Source organism: Eulemur rufifrons, chromosome 16 (assembly GCF_041146395.1).
Source record: "Eulemur rufifrons isolate Redbay chromosome 16, OSU_ERuf_1, whole genome shotgun sequence".
Classification (NCBI taxonomy): Eukaryota; Metazoa; Chordata; class Mammalia; order Primates; family Lemuridae; genus Eulemur; species Eulemur rufifrons.
Window position 1 is genome coordinate 44,227,500 of NC_090998.1, and position 27,259 is coordinate 44,254,758.

At 46.0% G+C, this 27,259-nt stretch overlaps 2 protein-coding genes across 3 annotated transcripts; one reads left to right on the top strand and one right to left on the bottom strand.

The window, feature by feature from the left end:
* The first annotated feature begins 3,086 nt into the window (after nucleotides 1-3,086).
* On the top strand, nucleotides 3,087-5,095 carry IL23A (interleukin 23 subunit alpha). The gene is made up of 4 exons (XM_069490667.1): nucleotides 3,087-3,883; nucleotides 4,094-4,195; nucleotides 4,364-4,510; nucleotides 4,624-5,095. Exons 1-4 carry the CDS (start codon nucleotides 3,722-3,724, stop codon nucleotides 4,783-4,785), a joined length of 573 nt encoding a protein of 190 aa, XP_069346768.1. The 5' UTR covers nucleotides 3,087-3,721; the 3' UTR covers nucleotides 4,786-5,095.
* A 902-nt stretch (nucleotides 5,096-5,997) lies between these two features.
* STAT2 (signal transducer and activator of transcription 2) lies at nucleotides 5,998-27,242 on the bottom strand. Of its 2 annotated transcripts, none has more exons than XM_069490342.1 (24): nucleotides 26,460-27,242; nucleotides 23,695-23,871; nucleotides 23,392-23,545; nucleotides 22,953-23,048; nucleotides 22,501-22,590; nucleotides 22,334-22,409; nucleotides 21,828-21,913; nucleotides 21,524-21,672; nucleotides 15,183-15,338; nucleotides 14,993-15,085; nucleotides 14,722-14,781; nucleotides 14,329-14,349; nucleotides 14,007-14,100; nucleotides 13,806-13,853; nucleotides 13,644-13,727; nucleotides 13,406-13,504; nucleotides 13,181-13,316; nucleotides 13,001-13,053; nucleotides 12,779-12,873; nucleotides 11,246-11,382; nucleotides 10,869-11,051; nucleotides 10,577-10,634; nucleotides 7,988-8,478; nucleotides 5,998-7,691 (listed from the first exon to the last, which is right to left on the bottom strand). In XM_069490342.1, exons 2-24 carry the CDS (start codon nucleotides 23,823-23,825, stop codon nucleotides 7,477-7,479), a joined length of 2,805 nt encoding a protein of 934 aa, XP_069346443.1. In that variant the 5' UTR covers nucleotides 23,826-23,871; nucleotides 26,460-27,242; the 3' UTR covers nucleotides 5,998-7,476. The 2 variants fall into 2 exon arrangements, with proteins under 2 accessions (XP_069346443.1, XP_069346444.1); XM_069490343.1 differs by lacking the exon at nucleotides 26,460-27,242 and adding an exon at nucleotides 26,247-26,417.
* Between the last annotated feature and the right edge of the window lie 17 nt (nucleotides 27,243-27,259).

The following is a 27,259-nucleotide window of genomic DNA, read 5'->3' on the forward strand; positions in this document are numbered from 1 at the left end:
CCACGGAGCTGGACGCTCTCTCAGAGGGGGATGAGAATGGCAAATTGAGACATTTGCCTTCTCGAAACTTAAACCATTTCTCATCAGCGGTTATTCTGAGGGATTCTTGGGACCTGTGAGCTTGAATCTCTTTGGAATGGGTCCAGGTTGTGAGATGTCTCAGGACACTTTAGCTCAGCTTTCATTACTGTTTCTAAAGGCCACATAGAGGGACTCTGGTGGGAGAAATTCCTTACAGAGGATACAGTTTTAAAGCATTTCTCTTTCTTAATAAAAGCTGATAAGTAGACCTTCACAGAAGGACCCAAGAATTTATATTTCCAGGACTCAGAGGGCTCCTAGACTCAGGTAGAGGTCTAACAGCAAGAGGAAAACAACTCAGAGGGTCTCTCAAACTGATCTGACTTCACAAGTCCTTAGATCTAAAATAACACAAAAAGGTGGGTGCTGAGACACCTAGACAGTTCCCACACTTTTAAGAAATCTACATATTTGAGGTCTCAAACTGAGGACAACTACACAGATGCATGAAAGTTACAGAGCCTGAGATACCTGGACCAAATAAGCTACTTTATAAATTACACATGTTCTTGTGTCTCCTCACAGTATCATAGCATAATGCAATGATTGGCCAGGCACGGTGGCTCACACCTGTAATCCTAGCACTCTGGGAGGCCGAGGCAGGAGGATCGTTTGAGCTCAGGAGTTCGAGACCAGCCTGAGCAAGAGTGAGACACCCCCCCCCCCCCCCCCGTCTCTAATAAAAATAGAAAGAAATGATCTGGACAACTAAAAATATATGTAGAAAAAATTAGCCAGGCATGGTGGCGCATGCCTGTAGTCCCAGCTACTCGGGAGGCTGAGACAGAAGGATTGCTTGAGCCCAGGAGTTTAAGGTTGCTGTGAGCTAGGCTGACACCATGGCACTCTAACCCGGGCAACAGAGTGAGACTCTGACTCAAATAATAATAATAATAATAATAATGCAATGATTAAGAATGCAGGATCTGGCCGGGCACAGTGGCTCATGCCTGTAATCCTAGTATTCTGGGAGGCCGAGGTGGGAGGATTGCTTGAGCTCAGGAGTTCAAGACCAGCCTGAGCAAGAGCGAGACCCTGTCTCTACTATAAATAGAAAGAAATTAGCCAAACAACTAAAAATAGAAAAAATTAGCAGGCACGGTGGCGTGTGCCAGTAGTCCCAGCTACCCGGGAGGCTGAGGCAGGAGAATCGCTTGAGCCCAGGAGTTTGAGGTTTCTGTGAGCTAGGCTGACACCATGGCACTCTAGCATGGGCAACAGAGTGAGACTCTGTCTAAAAACAATAATAGTAATGCAGGATCTGAGACTAGGGGTGGTGGTTCACACCTGTAATCCTAGCACTTTGGGAAGCCGAGGTAGGAGGATTGCTTGAGGCCAGGAGTTCAAGACCAGCCTGAGCAATCCAAGCTCCTTAGGTGGCTGAGGCAGGAATATCACTTGAGTCCAGGAGTTTAAGGTTGCAGTGGGCTATGATGATGCCACTGCACTCTAGCCCAGGTGACAGAGTGAGACCCTGTCTCAAAAAGAAAAAAATAAGAATGCAGAATCTGAAGCCAGATTGTCTGCACTGGAATTCCAGCCACTTAGTAGCTCTGTGATCTTGGATAAACAACTTATCTCTGCATCTCAGTCTCCTCATCTGTAATATGGGGATAATAATAGTACCTATCTTATAGGGTTGTTGTGAGAATTAAATGGTTTAACACGTGTAAAGTGCTTAGACAAAGTACTTGGCATAAAGTGAGAGTTGGATATATATTAGGATCATTATTAACCACCTGGGGGAACTTCAAGTGGATTTGGAGTATGGGCATCCAACTGGAAAGGCCTGCCTAGGAGTGTCTTGTGAATATGATTTGCATAACGGTTGAGCCCCAGCTGACGTCAAGGGCTTCTTGCAGCTCCAGATCAGATGTAGCCCTGGAAGTAGTTCCTGCCACACAACAGTCCCACAATCTCCCCACCAACCCTGCTTCCTACCCAACTCCTGAAGCACCAGGAAGTGAAACAGAGGCATGGCCCCGTGCCTCCAACTCACCCTTGTCCTTCTCATCCCGTTCTGCAGAGCTCTACTTCTTCCTTTTCCTTTTCACCTTTCATCTCCTATCTTTTAGGGCTCCCAGAATGGGGACCAGAGGTGGGAAGAGCATAGGAGACATTGTATACAAGTGAGGTGAACTCCCTTATGCCCCTCCCTCCGATTTCCTTATTCCATTTGTGTCCATCCAGTGTAGGAAAAGGCAAACCATTTCTCAACAAAACAGATAATTCTCTGATGCTGGCAATGTTTCATCCAAAGGGTGATTTACCACAGAATCATAATATTTGAACCTGCAGTTTCACTGGGCGGTTCCAAATAGCTCTAAGGGAAGGAAGACCTCCATTGAGGGTAAGTTTCTCAGAGGAAAAGGGTCAACCTCTTGGGGAGGCTTGAGGGGCCAGCTGTGTGGTCACCTATGGCCTCATTCTGACGTCCAAATTATTCTGGGACCCTCCACTGGGGTCGGGGCAGTCCCAGCCTCGGACCACCCTCTACTCCCACGCCCAACCTCACACCCTCAGCTGTTTCACTGGATGTTGCATCAGGGAGGGTGATGAAATCAGTGACAGTGGATTTTACCCATGGATGCAACAGGCTGAAAGACTAGCCAGAGTCATTGACACTGTGTACATTTGACTACCCAGAACTCCTGGGCTTCCTAGCTATGGGATAGGGACTGAGTACTGGAATGTCTAAGTTGAATTTCCAGCCGTTGCTTACACTGGTATCCTGAAAAAAACATCACCTGAACCCCACAAAGCCCATGAAAACTTAGGCTGATAGGGTTGAAGAATCAGGTGGTTCTTAGCCAACAAGCCTCTTCCCACAAGAGCCCTCCTAACCTCCACCTGAAGTAGGAAGCAATGAGGCCTCATGCTGCATTTATCTGGCTTCCCAGTTCACAAAGTGCCTTTATATCCATTCTCTCCTATGAAACCAGGACCATCCAGTAAAAATAACGCTGTTTCCAGTGAAGAAAAAGAAGAAGCCCCTTATTCTTAGATGCGGGCATTGGGTAGGAATAACACTTCGTTACAAATTGAGCTCAGCACCCTATTGGGAGATGAATAAATGTTTCTCTGTTTTGTATTTTCCTCAGGCAGGAGGAGGTGAGGAAATTAGGTTTGGCCTGGGTAGTGGTATAGCTTTGAGAGGCAAAAAGTTCAGAGGAAGATTAAACAGGAAGGAACTTGAGACCAGATTAATTTAAATGTTCGTTACTCCCCTCAACCCCCTCATCTACAGCCATTTCGATTCCTGGAGAGCATTACACATGTGTCCCATCCCAGGCCTCTAGCCACAGCAACCACACGACTCATTTCCCGTGGAACTGAGGCTGCATACCTGGGCTCCCCACGGAGGGGGATGATGCAGGGAGGGGAATCCCACCTGCTGTGAGTCACCTGCTAGTATAAAGGGCGGGCCTTACAATGCAGGGACCTTAAAAAGAGACTCAGAGACAAAGGGAGGAAAATAACAGGAAGCAGCTCAGAGACTCGGTAAAGAACGGAGGGAACCAAACCAGAGACGCACAGAACAGAGAGAATCAGGCTCAGAGCAAGTGGAAGTGGGCAGAGATTCTACAAGGACTGGTGCAAGGCACAGAACCATCCAGGTTAAGAAGCAGGCAACAACAAGATGCTAGGAAGCAGAGCTGTGATGCTGCTATTGCTGCTGCCCTGGACTACTCAGGGCCGAGCTGTGCCTGGGGGCAGCAGCCCTGTCTGGGCTCGATGCCAGCAGCTCTCACAGAAGCTCTGCATGCTGGCCTGGAGTGCACACCCACAAGTGGGACACATGGTGAGTGGCAGCCCCTGGGACCAAACTGGAGCCTCTCCAAGCCTGCAGAAGACTCTGTGACCTTGGGTGGAAGCTGGAGGGTTGAAGGCCGTCAAGGAGTGAAAGAGGACAGGAGAGTGGGGTTCCTGGGAAACCCATGGGCCTGAGGGTCCAGGTGGGGTTCAAAAGTACTTATCTTCTTCATTCTTCCTACCCTCTCCTCCATTCCAGGATCTACTAAGAGAAGAGGGAGATGAAGAGACTACAAATGATGTTCCCCATATCCAGTGTGGGGATGGTTGTGATCCCCAAGGACTCAGAGACAACAGTCAGGTACCACTAGGATGAGGCTGGGCCACAAAGGAGAGGGGACTGGGAACATGGCTGGGCACTGTGGTGAACTAGACGCTGTGTCTGAGAATAGTAAAAACTGGGTGGGTCTTCAGTGAATGGAGTAGGAAGAGGGTATCCACTTGTTTCATTGCTTTCTTCTCTCCCTAGTTCTGCTTACAGAGGATCCACCAGGGTCTGATATTTTACGAGAAGCTGCTAGGATCAGATATTTTCACAGGGGAGCCTTCTCTGCTCCCTGATGGCCCTGTAGGCCAGCTTCATGCCTCTCTACTGGGCCTCAGCCAACTCCTACAGGTATGAACTAGGGACCCAGAGGATGGGGGCTTGCAAGTATCAGAGACAGAGGCTGGGGGGTTAAGGATCTAGAGTCTTCTTTGACTGTGTCCTGCCCTGTTCTGTCCTTTCAGACTGAAGGTCACCACTGGGAGCCTCAGCAGACTCCAAGCCCCATTCCTAGCCAGCCATGGCAGCGCCTCCTTCTCCGCTTCAAGATCCTTCGCAGCCTCCAGGCCTTTGTGGCAGTAGCTGCCCGGGTCTTTGCCCATGGAGCAGCGACCCTGAGTCCCTAAAGCCAACAGCTTAAGGATGGCACTCACATCTCCATGACTCAGCAATGCCAAGATAAAACCGACCACCCCAGACACCTGTGAGCTAACAAGTTAATTAGTCCATTAATTCTAATGAGACTGCATATGTTGAAAAATTACCAGTACTGACTGAGTTATGATGCTGACCTATGACAAGGTTGAGTATTTATTAGATGGGAAGGGAAATTTTGGGATTATTTATCCCCATGGGAACAGTTTGGGGAGGAGGATTATTTATTATATTTATACTGAATAATGTACTTTTTTCAATAAAGACTTATTTATGAGGCTATGAGAGTCTAATTTCCAGGCTCAGTTGGGAAAGATAAACAGATGGAAAAGTAGGGCCAAGAGACTACCATATGCATCTCTTTCTTCTACTCTGAAGGGCTACAGCAGAAAGTGGTATTTCCTCATGACCCCTTGGTATATAGAATAACTGGGATCTTTTTGGTATTAATCCCTGTATGGCTGAGCAAGCAGAATGGGATCACAAGGGGTTGAGACTGGGAAGTGGGGTCACACCCAGGGGTCACTTGCTCCCTGATCCAGTGCCTCCTTCCCTACTTTCTTGGCTAAGAGTAGATCTGGCCAAAGACAGGTGCCCTGATCATTGTAGGATCAAATGTCAGAGCTCAGTTTTGAGCAGGAAGGGCATTCCAGGAAGATAAAGGTAAATCTCCCAAGCCAATGGGATTCTCCTTTAAAGGACATCTGTGGGCCCTTTGGGAGGAGTTTGGTCAACCAAGGGGAACTAAACTGTCTTTGAAAAAAGGAGGGGAAGGGGCTAATGATAATTTCCTTTCCTTTTTTTCCATAGTTGCAGCATATAAATAGCATGGGCTTTGGAGTCAGACTCAGGTTTATATCTTGGCTTTGCTACCAACCAGCTCAGTGACAATAGGATAGTTATATAATTATTCCCCACCCCTATCCCCCCCACCCCCCGCCCCATGAGAGTCTGAGGGACAGGAGCGGCTTCTCCAAATAGGGAGGGAAGAAGAAACATGACAAAGTGGGCATACAGGGGTGGGTGGAAGAGAGGCCACAATTTGCTAACCTCAGTCCTAGTTTATTGGTGTCCCTGATGACATTAGATGTTTTTTTTTTCTGTTTTTTAGACAGAGTCTCACTCTGTTGCCTGGGCTAGAGTGCCATAGCATCAGCCTAGCTCACAGCAACATCACACTCCTGGGATCAAGCAATCCTCCTGCCTCAGCCTCCCGAGTAGCTGGGACTACAGGCGTGTACCACCATGCCCAGCTAATTTTTTTCTATTTTTAGTTGCCCAGCTAATTTTTTTTCTATTTTTAGTAGAGGTGAGCTCTTGCTCAGGCTGGTTTCGAACCCCTGAGCTCAAGAGATCCTCTCATTTCGGCTTCCTAGTGTGCTGAGATTACAAGTATGAGCCATCACACCTGGCCCAGGACATTCGTTTTTGTAAGTAGAGAAGTAAAGAAGTTCAAACTCTTTCAGGTGAGCAAAAAGTTTATTAGCCATTTCTGCTCAAAAGGGCCCCTTTCTAAACAGGACTGTTTCTCTGACATACCAGGCAGGAAACAGCCATGTGTGCAGGACCTCACTTTCATTTATATGGCAAGTTACACTAGAAGCAGATCTTAGAGCAATAGCAGTTGCCCCCTGGGGTTCCCTAGGAATGGCCAAGGTGTGAGTTTGTCTAGAGTCCTGTGACAAACCTTCAAGGTTTTAAGTTCCAGGAACTTGGTCTTTGCCCAGGCCTACACCCAAGGAATAGAGACATTCCTTTTAGGTAAACAATATATTGTACAAAAGAAAGGGAATAATAGCATGATAGAGAAATAGCTAAGACCCAGTGCTTCTCTTCCTCTGTAAAAACACCAAATTCTATCCAATACGTTAAAAAGGAATTCCTGAATTCCCAGCAACCCTACCATCCCCAACCTCCAGGAGTGTTCTGTCTCCTAAGCACTAGGAAAGTGCGGACTAGGCGGCATAATATAGTGTGCAAAGCTTCACAGGCACATTAGATTGGCAGGATCATTTTATGGGGAGAAATGGTTGTGGCCAGCTTAGGGGCAGAGCAAGGGAGGAGACTGGTAAGAAGAGGATCAGCCTTCTCTCCCTTTTTACAGGGTGGAGCATCATATGGTGGGCTGAGGCAGAAAGCTCTCAGGCTCTGCAGGGAAAGAAGAAATTTAAAACTTGAGTCAGAAGTGAAGGGAAGAAAAAAGGAAAAGTTATCTCAGACATAAAGGAGTCAGAAGAAAGAAATGGAATCCTAGCATATTTCTGTGCTCCCCACCAAGGGCCAATGCTAGTGTGTACCAATTTAGGCTTACCAGCTATTAAAATGTTGAAATCTTTCCATACAGGAAAAAAAGCCACTGCCCTGAGCCCTCCAAGTACCTCCCAAATGTCCCGGCCTGCCCCCAGGACACCTGCACCTCCCAGCACATCGGGCAGCCTCCAGGAGCCTATTTAGAACTATTGTCAACATCCATTCTGATTCATTGCTGCCCCCTCCACACCCATTTTATGCTCTTACTTCTCACCCCAAATCCCTGGGTTAACCCGGCTTAGAAAGGGCACATGCCCGATTTCCTAACCGTGGAGAGCAACATCATGATGTGTGAGCAACATCACGGGGTAGGAGGGGTAAGAGATAGGGAAAGAACAGGGGAACCATAGTTCCTAGTAGTCAGAAGGAATCAAGGGTCCATCAGTGTAGAAATGGCTGGGGCGGGAGACATAAGCCTCGTCCACGGTGTTCTGGCCAGCCAACAGCGGATCACCATTTGGCATGATTTCTTCAATCTTTATACAGTTTCTATCCACAGTGTTCAGGCCAGCCAACAGCGGGTCACCATTTGGCATGATTTCTTCAATCTTTACACAGTTTCTAAAAACTAGGATATCCAGAGAACAAAGTCAGGCCCTGATCTTAGTTGGGAGCTCCTAACCCATCAGGGAAAGTGAGGGAGGATGGCAGGAAAGGCCTGGACAGGGCCTGAGGGAGAACTTGAGGGATGGAGGAACAGGGAGGTGGGGGCAGGTATCTGAATTTCCTAATAAAAGGAATCACAAGGAAATGAGCCTCTCTCCAATGAGGAGCTTGAAGCTTAGCTTTTTCTGTAATGGGAGAGGGAGGGGAGGTGGGAAAGAGAATGTGTGCCCCCTTCCCTAGCCCCATCTCAACACTTACTTTCCATTTCCTCAGTATTCAAGTGTCTCAGATCACAAGGCAGATCTGGCTCTGGCACTGGCTGTGATATAGGTATTAGGTTTGGCTCTGGTAGTCTTTGTGATGCCAAGCATAGTGTGGGCTCCAGCACCGGCTCTAGCTTGGGCTCCAGCACAAGCTCCAGAGTGGGATCCAGCACGGGTTCCAGAGTGGGCTCCAGGAGGGGCTCCAGAGTGGGTTCTAGCACAGGTTCCAGGGTATGCTCCAGAGTGGGCTCCAGCACAGGCTCCAGAGTGGGCTCCAGCACAGGCTCCAGAGTGAGCTCCAGCATGGGCTCCAGCACAGGTTCTAGTGCTGGTTCCAGATGCAGCCCTGCCTTCAATAGTGGCTCTAACTCCAAGCCTAGCCCTAGTTCTGGCTCTGGCTCTGGTACCAGCCCTGGCTCCTGGTCTAATGATTCCAGCTCTGGCTCCAGCTGAAGCTCTATCGGTTGTTGCAGTTCATCCACCTGTCTGGATACCCCAAGACAAACAAAGGGTCAGGGCTCAATGATTTAGTTGAAGTAGGGAATGATAGAGTAAGCAGAAACTGTCTCTGTAACCTAAAAGGGCAGTAGAGCAGAAGGCTAAAGAGCATGGGCTTTGGAATCAGGCTTGCTGGAGTTTGAACCATTTCATTTACTAGCTGAGTGACCTTAGGCAAGTTCCCTAACTTCTCTGAGCCTCAGATCTACCATCCGTAAATGGGAACAGCAATACCTAACAATTCTTTTCTTTTTTAGAGGCAGTGTCTCACTCTGTTGCCCAGGCTGGAGTACAGTGGCATGATCATAGCTCACTGAGGCCTCAAACTCCTGGGCCCAAGCGATCCTTCTGCCTTAGCCTTCTAAGTAGCTAGTACTAGAGGTGCACACCAACATGTCCAGCTAATTTTTAAATTTTTTATAGAGAGAGGGGTCTTGCTATGTTGCCCAGGCTTGTCTCAAACTCCTTCACTCAAATGATTCTCTGGCCTTGGCCTCCCAAAGCACTGAGATTACAGGCATGAGCCACTGTGTCCAGCCCCTAACAATTCTTTTTTTTTTTTTTTTGGAGACAGGGTCTCACTCTGTCAGCTGGGATAGAGCACAGTGGCGTCCTCCTAGCTCATTGCAACTTCAAACTCCTGGACTTAACCAATCTTCCTGCCTCAGCCTCCCAAGTAGCTGGGACTACAGGCATGCGCCACCAAACACGGCTAATTTTTTTATTTTTTTATAGAAACAGAGTCTAGCTTTTCCTCAGGCTGGTCGTAAACTCCTGGCCTCAAGCAATCCACCCACCTCAGCCTCCCCAAGTGCTAGAATTACATGTGTGAACTGCCATGCCCTGTCCCCCTAATAATTCTTGAGAGGCAGTAGGATGCTTAAAAGCAGGGCTTTGGAATGTGACAGACCTGTATAATTTATTAGCCATGTACCTTAGCTATGCCACTTTACTATCCCAAACTTCGGTTTTCTCAGCTGAAAATAATAATAGTGTCTACCTGACAGGATTATTGTGAAGATTGCATAAAATGAGAAAATGAACACAAAGAATTTAGCCTAGTACCTGGCATATAATAATTTTTTAATAAATGTGGCTATCATTAGTATCTACTCTGCTGGGTTTTTTTTTTTTTTTTTGAGACAGAGTCTCACTCTGTCGCCCGGGTTAGAGTGCAGTTGGCATCATCATAGCTCACTGCAACCTCCAACTCCTGGACTCAAGCAGTCCTTCTGCCTCAGCTTCTTGACTAGCTGGGACTACAGGCGTGTGCCACCACACCTGTCTAATTTTTCCATTTTTAGTAGAGACGGGGTCTTGCTCTTGCTCTTTCTCAGGCTGGTCTCGAACTCCTAAGCTCAAGCAATCCTCCTGCCTTGGGTTTCCAGAGTGCTAGGATTACAGGCATGAGCCACACTGCACATGCCCCTGATGGGTTCTCATAGGAATTAAATGGAAAATGTTTTTTAAAAATCTAGTCCTGGCCAGGCGCGGTGGCTCACGCCTGTAATCCTAGCACTCTGGGAGGCCGAGGTGGGCGGATCGTTTGAGCTCAGGAGTTCGAGACCAGCCTGAGCAAGAGCGAGACCCCACCTCTACTAAAAATAGAAAGAAATTATATGGACAGCTAAAATATATATATAGAAAAAATTAGCCGGGCATGGTGGTGCATGCCTGTAGTCCCAGCTACTCGGGAGGCTGAGACAGGAGGATCGCTTGAGCCCAGGAGTTTGAGGTTGCTGTGAGCTAGGCTGACACCACGGCACTCACTCTAACCTGGGCAACAGAGTGAGACTCTGTCTCAAAAAAAAAAAAAAAAAATCTAGTCCCATTCCTGGCATCGAGTAGGTGTCCACTAACACCAGTGATCATGACCATTATTATCAAGGAACCCCTGTGGAGTCAACCTAAGGATGGCAGCAGGAAAATGTGAGAGAGAAGAGAGACTAGAAGAACAGGAAAAAACTGGAGGGCTAGAGAATGTGGGTCAGTAGGAAGAGAAGGCTGGAAAGATTGGAATTGGACAGATTAGAGTCACTATATATATCAGTTTAAAAGGATTAGGGGGGATCGGTTTATAGCTCACCTATTAGAGACCACAATGAGCCTATGTTTCAGGTATTTCCTCCGTTCCTGGAGATTAACTGTGGGGACATACACAGGAGGCAGGAGATCAGTGGGTTGGACACAAAGCCCGAGGGCCCCTTAGGGCAGATAGTCTTGACAGTCATATCCCCCTACTAACTAACAATATCTCATGGACAAATCCCTTAACTTCTCTGCATATCAGTTTTTCCATGTTTGAAAGGAAGGAGTTAGATTTATGGATGTCTGAGGATCCCCGCAATCTAGCAATGAAGTATGTCAACGATTCTCACCTTTCTCCTGGTAGTAGCACCCAAAAGCCTCATCCCGGGGGATTCGGGGATAGAGAAAGCGCAGTGGGTTCTCGGGGATATTCTCCTCAGTGAGCAGCTGGTAGTGGCGGATGATTTCAGTTAGCGGGAGTGACTGCAGCACCTCCTTGGTGTAAGGTTGCACAGAGCAGATGAGCACCTTATCTGGAGAATGGACACAGGGACAGGCAGGCTTGAGGAGAGAGGCTGGGCCAGGGAGTTCCCCATTCTCACTGCCCAACCCCAAACCTGCTGAGGGATTCAGGACAGAGTCAGGAAAGCCAAGGGCAGGCAGAGGGGCAAAAGGAGAGCCAGGCAGAAAGGACAGGCTGTGGGAATGGTTGGGCAGGGCAGCTGACCATCATCCTGGTGCTCTACCCAGGAGCAGGTAATGCCCCCTTCTGATGATTCACTGAAGCGCAGTAGAAAGGTGCCAGAGATGGTCTTCTTCAGCAGCCGGCGCTCCTGGCTCCGGCTCACAAAGCCCATGATGCGTCTGGAACACAGAAAAGAGTTGTGAGAAACACCCCTCCTCCAGTGCCCCTCCCCGCCCTCCTCTTGGATGGGAAAAGAGCACCAGGTTTTGGTGCTAGCTCTGCCACTTACAAACTTTTCCATCTTGTCCAATTCACTTCACATTACTGACAATATCCACCCTCCCAGGGTTTGAAGGATGCAAGGATTCAGTGAGATCACACAGATGACACATGACACACCTTTTTTTTTTGGAGACAGGGTCTCACTCTGTTGCCCGGGCTACAGTACAGTGGCATCATCATAGCTCACTGCAACCTGGGCTCAAGTGATCCTCCTGCTTCAGACTCCCAAATACGTGGGACTACAAGTGCACACCACTACATTCAGCTAATTTTTTAAAATTTTTGTAGAATCAGGATCTCACTATGTTGCCTAGACTACTCTCGAATTCGTGGACTAAAAAGATCCTTTCACCTCAGCTTCCCAAAGTGCTGGGATTATAGGCATGAGCCAACATGCCTGGCAGAAAAGCACCTTTAAAGGCCAGGTGCTAGTTACTGCATTCCTGCCTGGGTGACAGAGTGAGAACCCTGTCTCTTAAAAAAAAAAAAAAAAGGTCGGGGGGCGGGGGGGCGGGGGGGGGGCGGCGGTGCCCAAAAGCCAAGTGCTGTACAAATCAGTAGGCAGTATCATAGAAAGAGCATGAGGTTGGGAGTCACATAGATCTGGGTTCAAATCCCAACTCTGTCCCTTGGGTAAGTTCTTTAACTTTGCTAAGACTTAGTTTTCTCACCTGAAATGAAAGTAGCAGGCCAGGCAAGGTGGCTCACACCTGTAACCCCAGCACTCTGGGAGGCCGAGGCGGGAGGATCACTTGAGCTCAGGAGTTCAAGACCAGACTGAGCTAGAGCAAGACCCCGTCTCTACTAAAAATAGAAAAATTAGCCTGGTGTTATGGCTCAAGCCTGTAGTCCCAGCTACTTGGGAGGCTGAGGCTAGAGGATCGCTTGAGCCCAGGAGTTTGAAGTTGCTGTGAGCTACGATGACACCACTGCACTCTACCCACGGTGACAGACTGAGACCCTGTCTCAAAAAAAAAAAAAAGAAGAAGGAAATTGAACCCTGCTCCTGACTACCCCCACCTTCATATTAAAAAAAAATGAAGGTAGCAAAACCCACCACTCAGTGTAGTTGTAAGGATTAAATGAGATAATCCATGAAGTGCACCCAACAGGCTCTGGAACATAGTAGATGCTTCACAAATACTGGCTACCACTACAACTATTATACAATGTGAGGGGGTAACCTCGCACCAGTTTTTGCTCTCCCTCTGTTTGCCAGATGAGGGCGCACGGAGTCCACTCTCAGACCCAGAAAGCATGGGCCCCGCACCCGAAGGCTGACCAAGGCCTTACCCGTCATTCCAGAGATCCTTCAGGTGGTCATGTACCAGCTCCAGAATTTTGTCCAGCCATGTCCAGAATGGGAGCTTGCCAGGGGGACTCTCTCGCTGAAGGATGAATGGAAAGGCAGGAAGAGATGAGGAATTGTCCCTGGTGTGGGGAAGGAGTGATGCGGGAAGGGGCCAGTATTTGGATTGGGGGCGAGATCTAGCTACACAGGATGCAGGGTGTTACCTTAGTGAAGTCAGCCCAGGACAACAATGTATCCTCAGTCCTAGAGTTCTGCCCTGTGGGACAGATAGTCACAAACAGTTCAGATGACAAAGGAGGCCAGAGATCCTGGGAAAGATAGGACAGAAGTCCAGGGAAGACTAAGGCTGGGGAAAGGCTGAGAGACAAGATGGAAATCTGTACCGAACAGCTTGTTTCTCAGCATGTTCAGCTGCTCTGGGTCCAGGCCTCGGCCAATGTAGGAGGAGAACTGCCAACTGAGAGCAGGGCCCAGCAAGCTCCAGGGGGCCTTGGGAGGGCTGGAGAAGAACTGCTGGTTCTGCAGGGGTGGGAGGAGGGCAGCATGGCTCAGAAGCAGCCCCTCACACCAAGCTTCCACACCCCTCCTGTCTACCCTTCACCTCCTACCTGTGGGTTTGGGCTGAGCAGATTGAACCAGAGAACGGAGGCCCAGGCAATCGAGAGTTGGTTCATGTTAGAAATAATTACCACAGGGAGTGTGTCCGTCTGGGGAGAATATAGGGGTCACTGCAGACATTTGGTAGGGGAAAGGGGTGATCTCCCACCCAAGAGGCTTCTGTTTACCCCCTCCCTGTGCCTTCTTCCGAATCTGCTTCATCTCTCCCTACCCTCCACGTTCACTCACTTTCAGCTCCTCCTTCAGACCCTGGTAGGTGTATTTGACTGTGAAGCTGATGATGTGCAGTTCCTCTGTCACACCTAGTGGCCCCTAGGTCAGCCAAAGAAAGAGTGATCAGAGAGCCCTTTGGCAAGTTCCTCCTGCTCCCCAATCCTGTCCAGGCCTCACCTTATTGCTGCCCTTTCCTGAGCCACCTGAACGTTGCTCCATCAGAGTCTGCAAATTGAGGGGAAGGAGAGAAAAATGCCAGTGTGGGGACCCTAGGGTCCCCAGAATCCCTGTTTTTCCTCAAGTTCACTCAAGGCCTAGGAATGTCCCCCAACCCCTTGTTCCTTTAGGCCAGAAGCCTAAGCTAGTAGCCCTTCTTACCAGATAGCCAAAGTCCCAAATTAAGCCCTGACTCTGCCCCTTCTCAGGGGTCAAAGTTTTCTTGTTTGAGGTCAGAATGTTGAATTTCCGGAAGCTGTTCCAGGAGGAAGAAGATATATGGAGACAAGGAACAATGTTATTATAAAAACTCAGTAGGAAAACAGCAAAAATTCTACTTCATTTCAGATCTCCCCTTCTCCCTTTGTCCACATCCCTCCCAAATCTCCTTCCTCCCTGTTTGTGCTCCCACCAGGACTGCTGAAGGTGGCTGTGTAGGTCATGCAGTGTAGAAATGTTTGCAGCGTCCTTGTCAGGCACCTACCCTTGTAATTGAGGAGGATTCCTGAAAAAAAAAAAAAGAAAGAAAATCATTTGGAAGTAAAAGAATATAGGAGATAGACCTGGGATCAAACCTGACTCTGCAGCTGACTAGCTATGTAGCCTTGCAAAAAATAATTTCTGCACTAGTTTTCTGGTTTGTATGGTATATTGGTCATACCTAACTCATGGGGTTGCTATGACAATTAAATGAGTACTTGACATGCTGCACGTCACATAGTAAATGTTCAACAAAAAAGATGAGTTATTATTTCTATAAGGTAGGAATGGAAGGGGGAAGAAGACAGCCCTAGGGCTCTGTTGTGAAGACTGGGTATCTCCTCCACCCCAGCAACCGGCCACCCCTTGGTCCTACCCTTCACCTGGCCCAATTTACCTGTCAACAGAGACTTCCACAGTCAGTGACTCATTGCCTTCCTGGAGTCTCACCAGCAGCCTGGGGGAAGAGAGGTAGATGGGGGAAAGTTGTAAACCTCAACCTCCTGGATAGGCCAGACAGATGTTTGAAAAAGATAAGGAAAGCTATTAGAAGAGGTAGGTGGATTGAGGGGAAAGGGAGAAGAAAAGAACAAGAGTGGGAGGGTCTCTAAAGGCAGGAAATGCACAGCGTCAGGGTTGGAAGTAGGAATGAGTTCTGAAATGCCAACCTTGTTCGCACGGTGAACTTGCTCCCAGTCTTGATGATGAGGGGTCGATGGGGAGTTTGAGGCATGCAGGGCTGATTTTCTACCACAAAGGCTCTGGGGAGAGAGGTGTGGAGAGAATATACAGCTCAGTATGTAATAATGGCTCCCCCTGTTCCTTCCCTTCCCGGGGGTCCCTCCCTGGCCTCTAGACCTGTGTAGCAGACGCTGTAGCAACTCTGTGACCTGGGCCTTCAGCAGGTCCACCTTGGTCAGAGGGTCACGTTCGTAGCTAACCAGGTTACTCAATCCCTTCAGCTCCTTCAGCAGCTGCCGCAGGTGAAATAACAGCTTTGCTCCAGCTGTGAACCTGGATGACAGAATCCAGGGAGAGAGATTCCATGAGTTTCCTGGAACCCCCATCTAGACTGCAATAGCTCTCCTTAAATACATGGAGAGTCACAAACTGATTGGGCATGGTGGCTCATGCCTGTAATCCCAGAACTTTGGGAGGCTCAGGTGAAAGGATCACTTGAGTCCAGGAGTTCCAGACCAGCCTAGGCAACACAGAGAGACCCTATCTATAAAAAAAATTAAGAAATTAGTTGAGTAAGGTGGCACGTGCCTGTGGTCCCAGCTACTCAGGAGGCTGAGGCAAGAGGATCACCTGAGCCTAGGAGTCTGAGGCTGCAGTGAGCTATGATCGTGACACTGCACTCCAGTCTGGGCAGCAGAGCCAGACCCTGTCTCTAATTAAAAAAACAAGAAGAAAAGAGAAAAAGAAAAGAAAAGAAAGAAAGGAAGGAAGAAACTGATTGGGGCAAAAAAAGAATCCAGGAAGCTTATGAAAGATTATTCAACATGATTCATAATATAAGAAATGAAAATCCAAGCGATTTTCACATTCAAAACTGATAAAATGTTCATTAACATAATTACAGCTCATTTTCATATGAAGTTTGCTATACACAATTTTACACATATTAATGTGTTTAATCCTCACAACAACCCTAAGGCAGGTGCTATAATTTTCCTCCATTTAACAGATGATAAAACTGAGGCACAGGACCAGGCGCGATGGCTCACGCCTGTAATCCTAGCACTCTAGAAAGCCAAGCCAAGCACTCTAGATCGCTCAAGGTCAGGAGTTCGAGACCAGCCTGAGCAAGAGTGAGACCCCCGTCTCTACTAAAAATAGAAAGAAAATTATCTGACCAACTAAAAATATATATAGAAAAAAAATTAGCCGGGCATGGTGGCACATGCCTGTAGTCCCAGCTACTCGGGAGGCTGAGGCAGTAGGATCGCTTAAGCCCAGGAGTTTGAGGTTGCTGTGAGCTAGGCTGACGCCACGGCACTCACTCTAGCCCGGGCAACAAAGCGAGACTCTGTCTCAAAAAAAAAAAAAAAAAGACAAACAAAACTGAGGCACAGAAAGTTTAAGTGACTTGTTCAAGGTCATACAACTAGTAAAGAATGAACGTTATATGTGATCCCAGGCAGTCTGGATATAGAACCTATCCTTTTTTTTTTTTTTTTTTTTTTTTTTTTGAGACAGGGTCTCTCTTTGTTGCCAAGGCTAGAGTGCAGTGGCATCATCATAGCTCACTGCAATCTCAAACCTCCTACCTTAGCCACCCAAGTAGCTGGGGTTATAGGCCCATGCCATCATGCTAGGCCACTAATTATTCTATTTTTAGTAGAGACAGGGTCTTGCTCTTGCCCAGGCTGGTCTTGAACCCCTGAGCTCAAGCAATCCCCCTGCCTCAGCCTCCCAGAGTGCTAGTATTACAGGGGTGAGCCACTGTGCCTGGCCAGAACCCATACTTTTAACTACTATATTTTACTGTCTCTGTAATAAAAAATAATAAATATAAGCAATGCGTTGACAGGCAACAACCATACATTACATATGAGACAACATATTGGGACAACTTTTCTGGTAGGTAGTTTGAAACTATCTTTTTAAAAGTCTCAGCAAATGTACACACATTTTGCAGTATTCCATTTCTAAGCTATATCCTAAGGAAACAACCAGACAAATGAACAAAGATAAATATACAAGAAAGTTCATAGCTTTGTTATTTGTAATGGAAAAATTAGAAACACTTGGTATTAGTTAAATAAATTATGGCATATTTACATTATAAAATAGTATAGAACCATTAAAAATGGTAATACAAGCCCAAATTTTTACATGGAAAATGTATTTTATTACCATGTTGAATGGTTATAATAGATTTTTTTTTCTTTTTTTTTTGAGACAGAGTCTCACTCTGTTGCCCAGGCTAGAGTGCCGTGGCATCAGCCTAGCTCACAGCAACCTCAAACTCCTGGGCTCAAGCAATCCTCCTGCCTCAGCTTCCCGAGTAGCTGGGACTACAGGCATGCGCCACCATGCCCGGCTAACTTTATATACATATATATATATATATATATATATATATTTAATTGTCCATAGTTTCTTTCTATTTTTAGTAGAGACAGGGTCTCGCTCTTGCTCAGGCTGGTCTCGAACTCCTGAGCTCAAACGATCCACCCGCCTTGGCCTCCCAGAGTGTTAGGATTACAGGCGTGAGCCACCGTGCCCGGCCAATAGATTTTTTTTAAAAAAAGAAAAATGTGTTTTACATGTAATATAATATTACATGTAACATTTTAAAATACATAAAAGTATAATATTTTCCATGGAAAAATATTCTTTTTTTTTTTGGAGGTGGAAGACAGTGAGGAAAAATATTCTATGTCCAAAAATATTACATTAAAAATTATCAGATATTACATATATGATATGATTTTACTTCTGTTTAAAATAGGTGTATAGGCAGGGCGCAGTGGCTCATGCCTGTAATCCTAGCACTTTGGGAGGCCAAGGCAGAAGGATCACTTGAGGCCAGAAGTTTGAGACCAGCCTGAGCCCATCACTACAAAAACCAGAAAAATTAGCTGGGTGTGGTGATGTGTGCCTATAGTCCCAGGTACTGGGGAAGCTGAGGTAGAAGGATCATTTAAGCCCAGGAGTTTGAGGTTGTAGTGAGCTATGATGATGCCACTGCACTCTAGCCCAGGTGACAGAGTGAGAGTCTGTCTCAAAAAAGAGAAAAAAAAAAAAAAAAAACCAACAACAAAAACAGCAAAACAAAATAGCTAAGATATGGAATTGACCTAAGTGTCCATCAACAGATGAATAAATAAATGAAATGTTGTGTATGCAAGTTAGTTAGAAGCCAAGCCAAAAAAAAAAAAGGAAAGAGTGGTGTGTGTACATATATATATAATGGAATACTATTCAGCCACTAAAAAGAATCCTGTCATTTCCCTGCAACATGGATGGAACTAGAGGTCATTATGTTAAGTAAAATAAGCTAGGCACAGAAAGACGAATATTACGTGTTCTCACTCATAGGTGAGAGTTAAAAAACCTTAATCTCATGAAGGTAGAGTGTAGAATAATAACTACCAGAGGCTGGGAAGGGTGCATGGGGGTAAGGGGATGAAAAAAGGTTGGTTAATGAGTACAAACATACAGTTAGATAGAGGAATAAGTTTCAGTGTTTGATAGCGCAGTAGAGTGACTATAGTTAACAACATATATTGTAAATTTCAAAATAGCTAGAAGAGAAGATCTGAAATGTTCCCAATGCCTAGGATTATAGGCATGAGCCATTGAGCCTGGCTTGAGGTATATTTTTAAAAGTCTAAATTATAATGAATCTTCTCATGAGAAAATATTTAAAAGAGTAGGTATTTTTCAAGTATGTTCAAGGACACATTAGTGACTTTTCCTACTTCACAATATAATTACTATAAAGTAAAAAGTTTACTGGGAAAGAAAGAAATAATAAATGTTTAAGGTGACGGATATCCTAAATACCCTGATTTTTATCATTACACATTCTATGTATGTATCACAATATCACATGTACTACATAAATATATACAAATATTATGTATCAATAAAAAATGCAAAAAATAGATGTATATTTGTATATGTGCAAAGGAAAAATCTGAGGAAAATATATATCCAAAATCATAACCAGGGCTGGGCGTGGTGGCTCATGCCTGTAATCCTAGCACTCTGGGAGGCCGAAGCGGTGGATTGTTTGAGCTCAGGAGTTAGAGACCAGCCTGAGCAAGAGCGAGACCCTGTCTCTACTAAAAACAGAAAGAAATTACATGTACAGCTAAAAATATATATAGAAAAAATTAGCCAGGCATGATGGCGCATGCCTGTAGTCCCAGCTACTCAGGAGGCTGAGGCAGAAGGATCTCTTGAGCCCAGGAGTTTGAGGTTGCTGTGAGCTAGGCTGATGCCACAGCAATCTAGCCCGGGCAACAGAGTGAGACTGTGTCTCAAAAAAAAAAAAAAATCATAATCAGGCCAGGCACAGTGGCTCACCCCTGTAATCCTAGCACTTTGGGAGGCTGAGGTGGGAGGATCATTTGAGGCCAGGAGTTTGACAGCGGCCTGAGCAACAGTGAGACCCTGTCTGTACTAAAAATAGAAAAATTAGCTGGGCGTAATGGCCCGCACCTGTAGTCCCAGCTACTCACAGCTACTCAGGAGGCTGAGGCAGAAGGACTGGTTGAGCCCAGGAGTTTGGGGTTGGAGCGAACTACAATGATACCACTACATTCTAGCCTGGGTGAGGAAGACGCTGTCCCCCAAAACAACAACAACAAAAAAAAAACCATTAACAGTGGATATCTCTAGATGACCAGATTATGGATGGTTTTTACTTGTTTTTCTCTTTTAAATTGTCTGAATATTTTTCAGTTGGTATACATTATATTTTTTTTTTTTTTTTTTTTTTTTTTTTTGAGACAGAGTCTCGCTCTGTTGCCCGGGCTAGAGTGAGTGCCGTGGCGTCAGCCTAGCTCACAGCAACCTCAAACTCCTGGGCTTAAGCGATCCTCCTGCCTCAGCCTCCCGAGTAGCTAGGACTACAGGCATGCGCCACCATGCCCGGCTAATTTTTTCTATGTATATTTTTGGTTGTCCATATAATTTATTTCTATTTTTAGTAGAGACGGGGTCTCACTCTTGCTCAGGCTGGTCTCGAACTCCTGACCTTGAGCAATCCACCCGCCTCGGCCTCCCAGAGTGCTAGGATTACAGGCGTGAGCCACCACGCCCGGCCTACATTATATTTATAATCAGAAAAAGCAACAAAGTTCTTTCACTCTTAAAAAGAGTGAAACAAAAGATCAACAGAAAAACAATGTCATATTGCCTAGAGGAAAAGGTATATACTTTAACCCAGGAAAACCACTTCTGTGAATTTATATTACAGAAATAATTAGGGAAATAAACTAAATAAAGATGTAGCTATATTTCCTGCAGCACTTTAAAATGGCAAGAAATCACCCATAGGACACAGTTTGCCACACCCTGTATGATCATGACCTGGGCTCAATCGATCTTTCCACCTAAGCTTCCCAAGTAGCTAAGTTGTGGTATAAATATTATATATATATATATATATATACATATATATTTTTTTTTTTTTTTAATTTTCTTTATTTTTTTTTTTGAGACAGGGTCTCCCTCTGTCACCCAGGCTAGAGAGCAGTGGCTTCCTCTAGCTTACAGCAGCAGCCTTGAACTCCTCACTCAGGTGATCCTTCTGCCTCCATTTCCAGGGTAGCTGGGACTACAGGTGTGTGCCACCACACCCGGATAATTTTTCTATTTTTTTGTAGAGACCGGGTCTCCCTCTTGCTCAGGCTGGTCTTGAACTGCTGGCCTCAAGTGATCCTCCCACCTCCGCCTCCCATAGTACTAGGATTATAGGCGTGAGCCATCAAGCCTGGCCTGAGGCATATTTTTAAAAGTCTAAATTATAATGAATGTTCTCATGAGAAAATATTTAAAAGAGTAGGTATTTTTCAAGTATGTTCAAGAACACAGTAGTGATTTTTCCTACTTCACAATATAATTACTAAAAAGTAAAGAGTTTAGTGGGGAAAAAATAACAAGAAATTCAAAATAACCTACATGTCCAAATATAGAGATTCATTAATTAAATTATCACCATACTGGAGACTATTATGCAGCCATTAGAAGTAACATAGGTAAATATTATAACATACTGTTAAGTTTTTTTAAAACCCTCAGGTTTCACAAGAGTATGAACAATATGATTCAATTTCTGTTTCAGACTAGATAATAGGTAATTCTTTCTTTTTCTTCCTTCCTTCCTTCCTTTCTTTCTCTCTTTCTTCTTTCTTTCTTTCCCTCCCTCCCTTCCTTCCTTCCTTTCCTCTCTTTCTCTCTCTCTCTCTCTCTCCCTCTCTCTCTTCCTTTCTTGTTTGGCATTATATTCATTGCAGTAAAAAAAATTAGGAAATATGCAAAAACTGGGCTCTGGGTTCCCTGGGTGGTGAGGATGAAGAGCAGAGTATAGCTGCAGCCAGACAAGGGAGCTGGGATCATTCTGGGGAACAGAAACTAATGAGAACAATGCCTCTTGCTGTACATAGGGTACTATAACTCACAACTCACAGTGGGTGGCGAGGACTAGGATTGGGTGAGGATGTGAAGGTACCTCTCACCATTTCTCTAGCTGTTCCAATCTGTTGTCTGGGGGGGCTCCAATGCAGGCTTTTTGCTGCTGGACTTTCCACTCCTCCAACTTTGGCAGCAGTAGCTCAATTAGGGTAGTTGACCGGCCTAGCAGTGCTTTGGAGGCATCCAGCACCTCCTAGGAAAGAGATAACATGAATACTGAGCACCTCTCACTATTGCCCTCCACCATCCAACTGGGAATGAGGAGACAATGAAGCCAAGGCAAAGGGGCAAGGACCCAGATCCCTCATTTTTCCTAGTTCCCCCCTCCCTCTGTCCTCTGCCTCCCACCTTTCTCTTTTTGTCCAGTTCATTGAGAGTTTCTTGCAGACGCTGCTGCTGTCTGGTCTGATGGGGGTCCAAAGAAGGTGTCTCCCCTGGATGGCAGGAGCAGGAGTCAGATCATGGGATCCTTCTCCTCTCCTTTCTGTCCAGGGTCCCAGTTGGAGTCAGTGAAGGAGAATTTTGGAGGAAGAAGGGGAAACCGACCAAAGCAGGTACCTATGGGATGCTCAGGTAAATTCTGAATGGTCATGCTTAGACTAGACACCCCTTCAATCTGCCAAGTCAGTTTTCCATGCATTTCCTTCAACATTGACTAGCTGTTCCGCAGCCACACTTCCAAATCGACCTCCACAACACACCCTGACACTTTTAGCATTGCATGGTAGCAGGACTATAGTCAGGTGGAGTGTAGCCAAAGGTGACTACTGCTCACTGGTACTTTCCCCTCCCACCCTTGGCCTGTCAGCAGGCACTTGTCTTCCTCTCACCCCTCAATGTACTTCCTACCTTACCTTTGATCTGAGTCTTATATCGGAAAGAGAAGACATCCTGTTGGTCTTTCAGTTCGCTGATGGATTTCACCAGCTTCTGCAGAGGGGATGGGACCCTGATGAGGCTGCTTCTGAGGGAGCAGGTAGGCTAAGCCCTGCCCACCCTGACTCTTGCCACATCTACCAACCTCCATCATGGCCCTTAAATCCAGGATCCGGGACTCAATCTCATGCTGCTGGCTTTGCATAGGTGCTTCAAGAACTGGGTTGCTTTGTTCCTGAAATAAGAGCCTCTGAGCACATTTCAACTCTGACCATTCATCCCTTAATCAGGGGTCCCAACCTACGGTGAGTTGTATAATTATTTCATTATTTATTACAATGTAATAGAAATAAAATTCACAATAAATGTAATCAAATGAATCATCCTGAAACCATACCCTGCTGGCCTCATCTGTGGAAAAATTTTTTTCCATGAAAACGGTCCCTGGTGCCAAAAAGGTTGGGGATTGCTACTAAATCCACGCCTGAAATTATACCACAAGATGTGGGAGGATCCTGTTCTGAGACATTCCCTGAGTCTTTTCCATGGTTCCTCTCTACTCCAGGAGCTTCCAGTGTCACACCAAATTGTCCTCACCGATTGAGCCCTCTGAGCCTGAATCAGAATTCTTTTTTCATCCAGAAGGAGATTAAACATCATCTCAGCCAATTGGGTAGGGCCCTGGGAAAAGGCCTAGAGTAGGAAAAGAGAAAAGATTGATCTAATTCAACCATCCCCAATGCCTACCACCCTAGACCATCCCCACCAATGAGCCCAGTATTTCCCCTTCCTTCAGGGTCCCTAATAGCCTTTTCCCTTTCATCATTGGACCCCCAAACCCTGGCACCCTCCCAGCAGTGTCATGCAGACCCTGTCCTCTCTGCCAGTGATCTGCCAAATCCAGACTCTGTCCCCCTTTCCCCAGATCTGTCCCTCTCTCCCCCCTTGCACCTCCAGGTTCTATTCCATACCCCACACCTTACTCCTCTACACTCAGCTCCCAGCCCTATCTTGTATTCCCAATTCCTGCAGGTACCTGAATGTCCCGGTAGAATTTTCGCAAGTTGTGATGTAGCAACAAGAGCTCACGGTCCTGGCTGCAGCGGCCACACTCATAGTTCAGTTGGTCCAAGAAGTGGAAGAATAGCATGTTAGCCTTGGAATCATCATTGCCCAGTACAGCTTCCTGCCTGAGGACCAGTAACAACAAGGATTAGTGTTTCTGCTGCTGTACAGAGGCTTTCCAACCCACCTCTGCCCATGATACCTCCAGGATCCTGGGGGCTGAGAAGAAAGGAACCAACTTCTTCACCACCCCCCAACTTCCTGAAGGCCTCACCAGTTCTGGTCTTCAATCCAGACAGCCAAGTACTGTCGAATGTCCACTGGCAGGAGGCTATGTGAGTAGAGCTGGTGTAGCTGATCCTGAAATGGGCTGTCAAGATTCTGCAGCATCTCCCACTGTGCCATTTGGGCTCTGAGTCAGAAGGATGCAGGTTCCCAATTGGATATTTTGCTGGAATGAATTGTCCATAGTCTCATGATTGTTTCTTATTACTAATTTAAAATGTTTAAGTTATAAAAGTAAAAAAAATACAGAAAACATTACAGTTTACATTGGCCCTACTCCCAATAGTGGTTCCTTTCCTTCTTCTCCAGAAGTAACCACTGTCATCAGTTTGGTGTACATTCTTCCAAGGAGTATTATGGGTAGAGTATCCCTTATCTATAATGCTTGGAACCAGAAGTATTTTGGATTTCAGATCTTTTTTTTTTTTTTTTTTGAATACTTGCATTATATACTTACCTGCTGAACAACCCTAATCCAAAAATCCAAAATCTAAAATGCTTTAAAATCTGAAACTGGGCTGGGCGAGGTGGCTCACACCTGTAATCCTAGCACTCCGGGAGGCCGAGGTGGGCAGATCCTTTGAGCTCAGAAGTTCGAGACCAGCTTAAGCAAGAGTGAGACCCTGTCTCTACTAAAAAAATTAGAAAGAAATTAGCTGGACAACTTAAAATACACAGAAAAAATTAGCCGGGCATGGTGGCACATGCCTGTAGTCCCAGCTACTCGGGAGGCTGAGGCAGGAGGATTGCCTGAGCCCAGGAGTTTGAGGTTGCTGTGAGCTAGGCTGATGCCACGGCACTCTAGCCTGGGCAACAGAGTGAGACTCTGTCTCAAAAATAAATAAATAAATAAATAAATAAAATAAAATCTGAAACTGTTGGAGCAATGACATGATATTCAGAGGAAATGCACATTGGAGCATTTTGGATTTTTGGATTAGGGATCCTCAACCTGTATTTAACAGCTCCAATACATGTGCCTTCTTGTTTTAATGGTAATTTTCAAACACACACCAAAGTAGAGTGAATAAAACAAGGATCTTCCAGGTACCTATCATCCAGCTTCAACAAACAATAATATTTTTACCGTCCTATTTATCTGTGTCCCTCAATTATTTATTTTTAATTTGTATTTATGCTAAAGTATTTAAAGATCGGGATCTGTCTCAAGTATTTATTTATTTATTTATCTTAGAGACAGGTTTTTGCTCTCTTGTTCAGGATGGAGTGTAGTGGAACGATCATAGCTCACTGCAACCTCCAACACCTGGGCTCATCTGATCCTCCCACCTCAGCCTCCTGAGTAGCTGGGACTGCAGTTTTTGGCTGCAGTTGGCTAATTTTTAAAATCTTTTTCGTAGAGATGGGTTCTCACTAGTTGCCCAGGCTGGTCTCAAACTCTTGACCTTAAGTAATCCTCCCACCTCGGCCTCCACAAGTGCTAAGATTACAGGTGTGAACCACAGCATCTCACAGTCTTAAGTATTTATTACAGAATGATCCCTGGTATCCCTGAAGTTTTTTAGGGGCTAAAATCTTCTTGGAGGTAAGTTAAGTACACTCTTTAAACTGCCTTCTCACCTGACCAGCCTTAAAAAAAATACAAAAATAAACTGCCCTCTATGCAGGAAGGAGGAATTCTATTCTAGAATATGTCTAAATGCTGTGCAAAATTGTGACACTTTTATGACCTGTCAATCTCTGATTCTCCGTATGGATTAACTTTGTGAGACCCCAAATTTTCACTTAAAACTGGTTTATGCCTGTCACGAAGCAGGCTGTACCATGCATCTTTCTCTCCACTGCCATCTAATGTCTGTTTAGGAAATGGAAACTTAACTCTGTTGCAGGCTGAGTCTAACAAACATGCATATCTGTGGTCTAAAAAGGTCACATGATTTTATCACAAAACAAAGAAAAACGTTTGGGGTGGGAGAGAGTCTTTTCCACCAGCATGAATAAAGCTGCCCTTCTAGAAACTGGGGAGCAGAGGGATTGAGCAGGGGCTCCTAATTTTCATTTTAACCCTTTTAGTGGTGCTTGACTTTTTAAACTATGTATCTGCACTGCTTTTAAGAAACAAAAAAAATTTTTAAATGATGAGGTCGTTTCTTGAGGAACTAAGTGGCTGGTATCAAAGGGAACAAGGCAGCAAGTAAGCCCTGAAATTTAAATATTAAAACAAACAAAAAACCAAAACCCGAAACAGTTCTCTCCAAATAGATTGCAAACACTGAGGTTAAAGGCTGTAACACTCATTTTTTTTCTCCAGTTATCTCTCAACTCTCTTAGGCACCATATTTTGCACTCAATAACCTTTTCTGAAATGAACTGGATTTTGTGTGTGACCTTAGGCAAATAATTTCACCTTTCAGTGTCTTATACTTTTTTACATAACGAATAAAGATGATAAATCGTATCTATTTTTGGACATTGTTTTTTGGTGAAGATCAAAAATAATGCAAAGCAAAGGGAAAAGCATTGCCTAAGACACCGAACTAATGCAACAATGCAACCCAGGTTCCTGGTCTTGAAACCCACGGAGTACTCTTGGGAGGACGTTAGGGTCGGGGAGCTAGGCTGGGCAGGAGGGTAAGATCCAGGCAGGACCCAGCGGACGACAGCTCCTATTTCAACCTGGGGACAGAAGCTGCGCGGTCCAGGGCGTACCCACTACGACCAGCAGCCCTTCCCCAGGGGGGATTCTCACTCTCACCCCACCCCTATCCCAGCACACCCTCTCAGGGACCATACCTGGTTAGGGTCTCAGTCCCCGCGCCCTCCAGCGGCTTTGGTCGCGACTTCCGGTCCCCACAGAAACAGAACCTCCCGCCCCGCCCACAACTTCGACACGCCCCTCGGACCTGCCCCTTTGTAGAGGGCTTGGGTCGGCAGGTAAAGCCCCAGGCTCTCCGTTCCCAGCCGGCACCCTGCCCCTGGCCGTCACTCACAAGCCCTTCCCCAGACTGTGAGCTCATTGGTGCCGCCACAACTCCGCCCTCCCCGCAGGGCGGGACAAGCTGTCCAAGACCACACCTCCAGCTCCAGGGATTGGTGGAGAAGCTCAAGTAAGCCCCGCCCCATACCTACGTGCGGAGGTGTCCAATTAATGGATTACCCCCTGACCGGAACAGCTGATTTTCGAGAACTTGCCCTTTGGTGGCGGAACCGAAACTAGCTTGAGAGCCGTGGAGGAACTAAGGGATCCGTAGGAAGGGGTGGGACCGGAATTTCGACGCTCTGGGATGGGAAGGGGAGGGTTGAGATGATAAAAACAATAACTATTTATTGAGAGTACCGTGATAAGCACTTTACCTACATTGTGTCATCCCTAATTTCCACAACTACCCATTCAGGTGAGAGGCACTATCTTCCCTTTAGAAATTTAAAAACTGACCTTCTTTCGAGAAAGAAGTCACTAGTCAGTGATCACCCAGGCACAAACAAGTGGAGCCTGGTTTCAAAACCAAATCGTCTGACTCCAAACCCCAAACTTTTACATTTCTACATTTGACAGCACTGCTTCCTCCTGGATAACAAATCAGAGATTTAGA

Excerpts from the sequence above, each read along its gene's own strand:
- IL23A (XM_069490667.1), top strand. The coding sequence starts at position 3,722 with ATGCTAGGAAGCAGAGCTGTGATGCTGCTATTGCTGCTGCCCTGGACT. Across the intron at positions 4,196-4,363 it reads GACTCAGAGACAACAGTCAG|TTCTGCTTACAGAGGATCCA; the intron begins GTACCACTAGGA and ends TTCTCTCCCTAG. Across the intron at positions 4,511-4,623 it reads GCCTCAGCCAACTCCTACAG|ACTGAAGGTCACCACTGGGA; the intron begins GTATGAACTAGG and ends CTGTCCTTTCAG.
- STAT2 (XM_069490342.1), bottom strand. The coding sequence starts at position 23,825 with ATGGCACAGTGGGAGATGCTGCAGAATCTTGACAGCCCATTTCAGGAT. Across the intron at positions 11,383-12,778 it reads AAGGATCTCTGGAATGACGG|ACGCATCATGGGCTTTGTGA; the intron begins GTAAGGCCTTGG and ends TCTGTGTTCCAG. Across the intron at positions 8,479-10,576 it reads CTCATTGTGGTCTCTAATAG|ACAGGTGGATGAACTGCAAC; the intron begins GTGAGCTATAAA and ends TGGGGTATCCAG.